The sequence below is a fragment of the Aplysia californica genome, unplaced genomic scaffold (genome assembly GCF_000002075.1).
Source record: "Aplysia californica isolate F4 #8 unplaced genomic scaffold, AplCal3.0 scaffold00559, whole genome shotgun sequence".
Taxonomy (NCBI): domain Eukaryota; kingdom Metazoa; phylum Mollusca; class Gastropoda; order Aplysiida; family Aplysiidae; genus Aplysia; species Aplysia californica.
This window is the reverse complement of record NW_004797829.1, coordinates 262,845-270,125: the sequence shown is the minus strand read 5'-3', so window position 1 is coordinate 270,125 and position 7,281 is coordinate 262,845. Positions and strand designations below refer to the sequence as shown.

At 43.8% G+C, this 7,281-nt stretch overlaps 1 protein-coding gene across 2 annotated transcripts in view; it reads left to right on the top strand.

The window, feature by feature from the left end:
* LOC101863049 overlaps positions 1-7,057 on the top strand; it is an 18,504-nt gene extending 11,447 nt beyond the window's left edge. Inside the window, exons 3-6 of one of the 2 annotated variants that reach the window (XM_013087219.2) lie at positions 99-209; positions 1,372-2,004; positions 2,735-3,022; positions 5,893-7,057. In XM_013087219.2, coding sequence (XP_012942673.1) covers positions 99-209; positions 1,372-2,004; positions 2,735-3,022; positions 5,893-6,155 — 1,295 coding nt within the window. In that variant the 3' untranslated portion in view covers positions 6,156-7,057. Of the gene's footprint in view, positions 1-83; positions 210-1,371; positions 2,005-2,734; positions 3,023-5,892 lie in introns of both variants that reach the window. The other variant, XM_035972029.1, reaches the window with a different exon arrangement.
* The last annotated feature ends 224 nt before the right edge of the window (positions 7,058-7,281 follow it).

The window sequence follows — 7,281 nt, the reverse complement described above, 5'->3', positions numbered from 1 at the left end:
CCCCCTCCCAATCCCCGCCCCCTCCAACCTATCCTGTGTGTTTCACCTGTCATCTCATCCAGCGTTAATCTCGTGTGATCTAGGCCTCGATATTTCAGACAATGACCCGGAGTTCCTGGTGGGGGTCCGGGGAATACAGAAGCCGCTCTGCTTCCACGTGGAGGGCAGCAACGATGACGTCATTCGACTGCTCCAAGACCCGGAAACAGGTCATTATTGACTTTGACTTTGCAGATTTTTCGTTTAGTTTAGTTTGAGTAAGCGTTAAACTGCACTTGCAACACAATATTATGGTCATTTAAGTGCCGAAGAGTAGAGGTTTTAGAAGAGAGTAAAAAAACACAAAATAATGATGAGAGGCGATAAGGACGACCGATTGATAGGAAAGAAGCAAATCACACAAGAGCACCCGCCAACCACCCACTGCGTTTTTTTCGTGAATAGGCAAAAGAATTGTCACAATAAGCATGGGGAGAGGGATAGTCACCACTAGTATGGGCATTATTATCAATCTGAACATTTCGTAACTTAGAATTACAAAGTTCAATCCAACATTTTTTGGGGGCCATTTTGAGTTACAAAGACCATGAGGTCAGAAATCAAAATATGTTATATCTGTTTTATCAAAATCGTAAGATTTTTCGGGGACACTATCAATTCAAAGAGTTGCATTCGAAATATCTTAACCATTTTCTGAAACTCAAATTTTTAACCCTCAAATTTCTCAAAACTAGATTCTGAGTGGACAGAACGTTTTAATTTTATTTTAGAGTAACGATTTGTAACACTACATAAATTCAATGGAACACACAAAAGAGATCTTAAAAAACAAAGCTTGAAAAAATTTATCAACGGTAAAATCTACACTGAACGAAGGACAAAATTGTCAGAAAGCACCTCCAGCCTCTTCACCAACAGAACAAACAACTCTGGATTCAGGCACCTCGAGGTACTCTTCAAAGCACTGTTTCTAGAATTCAGAAATCATCAGTAATTTATTTATAGAGGCACCAGCCATCCATGTCCTGGCGCTGTTTTAGCCAAAACTCAGCAATGTACATTCAAACAATGCAACAACAGTAATTAGATGTGACGCTTGGAAACATACATTATCTTTTACCTTTTACAATTTAGTTGTTTTTTTTATTTTGGCTTTAAATTTATTTATTATTTTATTTATTTATTTATTTTTTATTTTTTTTTGGGGGGGGGGGGTGATCACATTTGTAAATACTTCTGGAAGTTTCCTTTTGCGAGCATGATGTAACTTCATATTGGGTTAATAAACAACTGAAGTCTTTTCATTTTCTGTTTCCAATCAAATTAATCTTTTTGTCTGATTCTTTCTTTTTAAAAACAATTCTTTTCCAGGAGTAATCGTGAACGCCCGTCTATTCTACGACAACTTGTTGAACAAAACCTACCTGGGCGCCATCATGCTCGCCAAGGGGAACTTCCAGCTGATAGCCAAGCAGCGCTACGTCATGATCGACAACATCCGGCTCAACTGGAACGACATGACCTCCATGGACGTGCAGGGCAACCGGATCGTGGTCGGAGACAACATGGCCGCCGTCACTTTCCGGCGCCTTCAGATCACCCTGGTGGTCAAACGCCATTTCGCCACCGTCGACTCGGAGATGGACTACGACATGTTGGATGAGGACGACGCCTCCACGCGGGCCAGGAACACAGCCGGCGGAAGCGGAAGCAGAAATCGCGCCGACATCATGCCCTCGTCGGGAAATCAAGGTCAAGGTCGTGGTCAGGGTCAGGGTCAAAATCAAGGTCGGCGCCAGCCCACTAGCAGCGTGAACAGAGTGCTGTCCTCCAAGAGGCGGCGCAGTCTGCTGGTGCAGAATTTCTTCAACGTGAAGGAAGACAAGACGGTGCTGAGGAACCTGGTGGTGGAGGTGAACAACCACAACAACAAGCGGGCGGCCGGGGGGAGGAGGGAGGTCGGCGTGATGCTGGACGCTGAGACGCCCGAGGAGGGGAATGAAGGTTGGAGTTTATGTAGTAGTATCGTAGTATCGTAGTCTGAGTACTGGTACTTTCTTGTGCTCACTTTTACCCTTCCATTTGGAGAATGAAGGTTGGAGTTTGTGTAGTAGTATCATAGTCTGAGTACTTTCTCGTGCCTATCTGAGCACTTCTATGAGAGATTGAAGGTTGGAGTTTAGTACCATTATGTTTCAGTTTAGTTTTGGTAAGAGTGGGTGGGAACTGTTGGGAAGGATAAGTCAGGAACGCGGAACTATTGGTCAGTGTTGTTTTATGATGGGTCAAACACATGACCAGCGATCAACGCAGATAAGACAAGACTGATAGATAGCAACAACCAAGGGATAAAATTTTGTCTGCAGGCTGTGCAACTGCTCAAAGCCAAACAAAGAATTGTTTCGGGAAAAAAGGAAAAAAAAACACTGTTTCATTCTTTTAGAATAATATAACATCGTTCGAACATCATGAATCGTTTCCTGATTTTGTCAACGTTTAGAATTTGGATTAAGACAAAATATTTCGCGTGCACTTGCAACCGAAACCACTGCACTGAAAATAATTCAAAATATTGGCCTTGATCCATCTGAATCCTTAGTTTACGTGTGTTTACTTGTGTGATCCATCTGAATACATAGTACAATCTGTAATACTGTGAGTCCTAACTAAGTTACGAAGTTGTATAGTAAAGCGTTCATTTTCCCCCCACATCCTTTTGTCTCTCTTCTTTCAGACAGCGAAGAGCAGCAGCTCATGTCTATAACACAGCAGGGCCAGGCTCGAAAACGTCGCCGGATCCCCGGAAAGGAGGGAAGGAGAACTCACAGAACAGCATCCACAGAACAGTACAACAACAACAACAGCAACAACAACAACAACAACAACAACAACAACCAGCTGGTGTCGACAGATGACGTAGAGGGAGAGGAGAGCGTGGAGAAGAGAAAGAACAGAACTATATTTCTGGGCGTGTACATCGCCGACGCCAGGGGCTTCTCAAACCAGACCCATGGCTTGTTAGGTCAGTGGAGTTTATTTGATGATTATATTTGTTCTTCTTGATTTTTCTTTCTTTCTTTCTCTTTTTTTCTTTCTTTGTTACTTTCTTTCTTTGTTACTTTCTTTCTTTCTTTCTTTCTTTCTTTCTTTCTTTCTTTCTTTCTTTCTTTCTTTCTTCTTCTCTTTTTCTTTCTTTCTCTCTCTTTCTCCCTTTCTTTTTTAGGCTTTGTCTATCCCCCGTGGCGGTGCTACTGCCTAATATTGTCTTTAGGCCATTCCCAAAGGGGGAGGGGACATTAACATGTTCTTATGCCCAGTAGAATTGTAAATGGGCTGATTTATCATTGCCATGCTCATAACTGTGCCTGAACTGCAACAGGGAACTGCTATTTCCGGGGCGCCTTGATGGTCGAAGCAGACTTTGTGTTGTTGAAGCTAGAGCGAGAGGGGAGCAGAGTAAGCCTGATTCTCTGTTAAGACGTCTCTGTTGACATCCACACCTTGGCGCTCCTATGACCTTATGCAGTTGCGAGCGTTGAAAAAGAAACCAAAAGGCTTTGTCCGTCTACTGCAGGGTATAGCCCTCCAACAACGACATAGACTCTGTTCTATTAGCTGTTCTCTGTATCTGGTTCCTTTCTGTCCACTCTCTGATGTCATATTGCCACCTCCTTTCTGGTCTTCCTCATGATCATTTTCATGTTCTTGGTCTGCATTCAGTGCATGTTCTTATTTGTTTTTATGAATTATTTGCCCTGTCAGACAGGGTCGAATCAGTCCGTCTACTGTTGGATCTTATAATTGCTGCAATTGTGACGTAAAACATTAACAATTACAATTATATCATGACAGTGACAGAGGATCATTCGCATACAGAGAACGACATCATATATTTGAAAAGGTCCGTGAATACTATATTCTAAAATCTGCCATAAAACGAAAATTTCAATTAAATTGGATTTCCCCCAAAATCTTGGATCGTATGTCCCCAAAACAAGAAAAGAGTAACTGGGGAACCGTCAAACCCACCACTAGATTTATTGTTATCAGAAACTGTTATGTTGTTTAAAAAGATATTTCCACTTTCCTCCTCCCACCCCCCACCCCCTACCCCCTCTCAAGCCCTTTGATCGTGTTTCTAAATTCAGCTCATGTATCATCTATGCAAATAGATAACTAAAGAGTGAAACTTAGAGTAAGTCTAAAATATTGGTTTCTGGCTTTCTAGGTCAAAAATGCAACTCGTAATGTAACAGGCCGTAAAGACCAGAGAATTCTTTGGTCTAGTGTGACCTACCCCGGCACGGCTCAACACTTCTTGAATCAACAACTGTAGCTTGTAGCTAACTGAGGTCAATGTCTTGAAGTTTAACTCATACTCGACTCAAACCTAATCTCTCCAGGTCGTTGCAGAACCCCCACTCAAACAACCAAAATCATTTCTCGTCATTCTGGAATAAAAGACTACAACGGATAGATATTCAAAATCCTCCACGAAAGAAGAAAAGTTGATGCGAATCATCGACTGGGGTAACTGGGGGGGTCGTTATTTACAGAACCCCTCCCACACACCTACAATAATTTCTCGTCATTTTGGAATGAATTAAATAACTACAGCGGATGGGTATTCAAAATCTTTAACACTATGCCATTGAAAGGCTCATAATTATAATTTTTTAAAACCCTTGCCATCAAAGGCAAAGGCATTTTCTGGGAAAATCCAAAGAAACTGGGTGGTAAACAGCGCCAATCGGCAAAATGAGGCGGCAAAGAAAGAAGAGAATTACAAGAGAAATCCTCCACGATAAAAAGGAAGTTGTAGCAAATGGACTGGGGTCACTGGGGGCTCGTTACGTGTGGTGACCCCAGGCGGTGGGGTAATGGAGACTCGCGGACGTGGATGATGACAGGGAGAGGCATATACTGCGTGCTCAGATCAGAGACAAACGAGGGGCACTTAGGACACTTGGGACGTATACACCAGCTCACTCTCTCTCTCTCTTTCTCTCTTTCTCTCTCTCATTCTCTCTCTCTCTCTCACACAGACACACACACACACTCTCTCTCTCTCTCTCTCTCTCTCACACACACACACACACACACACACACACACACACACACACACACACACACAAATGCACTCTTCCCCTCTGCCCCTCCTCTTTTTTTCTCGAACGTATTCATCAGTGCGTCCCGATTATAAAAGGAGAAAATTTCTATAATATTTTGCTCCTAACAAAAACCAACATGTCGTTATAGAAAGAGTGGCTTGCCATTGAGGTAATTCATAAACAGATAGACTGCGCAGTAGATTCACTGATATGTCACGACATGGCAGAATCAGGCGATCGTAAATTTTGAGGCATACTTGGGAGTTATGCAAATGTAATCTTAATCTTAAACTTGTTCAATTGTCTTTCTTTTGATTAAAAAAAATAGGTGTCTATCTTGAATAGCAGTATTTACGACTGAATGAGTTTGGAGTTGCCTGGTGTCAGAGGTAAAATTTGGGAGAAAGTGGCCTCCAGAATTTGGTGATTTTCAAACCTTTGGTGTTCCTGGGGACACTGCCCCAAAACAGAGAGTCTTCAAACGTGGTCGTCGATGGTTGGCAGGTGCTCTGGTGTAGTTTGTTCCTTCTGTCCTACAAAACTACTTTCTTCCCTATCTCCTCCTTCTAGTAACTCCTCTGCGGTCTTCGGTGCTTATAATATAATTCTGTAGCAAGTCTTGTGAAACTTTCGTTAAGACAAAATCAAATACCTAAACAAAAACAAAATCTTAAACATAGGTCCTCGAATGACCAAAATGCTCGTTCTAGGTAAGTTATCTTATTTTCTTAATTTTTAAAAAAAATTGTTTTTTGTTTTGTTTCTGTTTATCTCTGAACAGGCCAGTTCCTGTACAAAAACGTGAGCCTGGAAAGAATCCGCTACAGAAACGGCCGCATGAAGGCGAGGCTACTCATCAACGGGAACCGGAGAACCCTGGCCCTGCTCACCCTCCGCCGGAACCTGGCCCTGAACACTACGCGCGCCTGCTGGAAGATCCGGCACCAGGGCCGTGACGTCGTAGACGGCTGGTACATGGACTATCTCGTGGAGAACCTGAGGAACTCTGAGATGAAGGAGATCCCACCATCGGCGCCCATATGACTAGAGCCGACCATCCCGCACCACGACTTCGACGATCTCATCTTCCAGGATAATGAAGGCGAGGAGAAAGTCTACGATTGGGGATTCTACAGAGAGACGGATGACGCAGGGGGGAATGCTGAGGTCGGCGGACCTGGTGGTGTTGGGAACAACGATGGTGGTGTTGGTGGTGGTGGTGATAATGGTGATGGTGGTGGTCTTGGTGTTGGTGTGGATAATCATGACAGTGACGTGTTCGGCCAAGGTCAAGGTGAAGTGCTTGGAGGTATCGAAAGTGGAGTCGGGCCGGGGTACAGGGGGTTTATAGGTGGAGGTGAGGAGGAGGAGGAGGAGGAGGAGGAGGAGGAGGAGCAGGTGGTGGTGGTGGGTACGGAGGAGGGAGCGGCTGGGGAGGAGGGGGAGCTGGAGGGGGAGGGGGAGGAGGGAGAGATGCTGGAGGAGGATACGGCGACAAGGCTCTCCACTCAAGCCCCTCACCCGCACTGGGCTACTTGTGTTTATGAGACTCATCACAGGACGCACACAGACATACAACACTAGCTAGATTTTGCCGCTCTTCTGTCCATATTATTATGTGTGGGTATGTAAGAAAAGGAGAGAGATAACGAGAGAGAGAGAGAGAGAGAGAGAGAGAGAGAGAGAGAGAGATAGAGAGATTGAGAGAGAGAGAGAGAGAGAGAGAGAGAGAGAGAGAGAGAGAGAGAGACTGGGCTACTTGCGTATATGAGACTCATCACAGGACGCACACAGACATACAACACTAGCTAGCCATTGTGTAGGCCAACTGGCGTTCTTCTGTCGATGTATGCTAAGAAAGAGAAGCAGATAAAGAAAAGGAGAGAGAGAGAGATAAATAGAGAGAGAGAGATAACGAGAGAGAGAGATAACGAGAGAGAGATAACGAGAGAGAGAGATAACGAGAGAGAGATAACGAGAGAGATAACGTGAGAGAGAGAAAGAGAGAGAGAGAGAGATAAAGAGAGAGAGAGAGAGAGTATAAATATGTGTATATGTGTGTGTATTGTGTATTTCTGTATTGGTGTGTCTGTGTGTATGTGTTTGTCTGTTTGTCTGTCTGTATGCATGTATACTGGAAGCACGTGTGATCAGTAAGAAGGACAAAAAT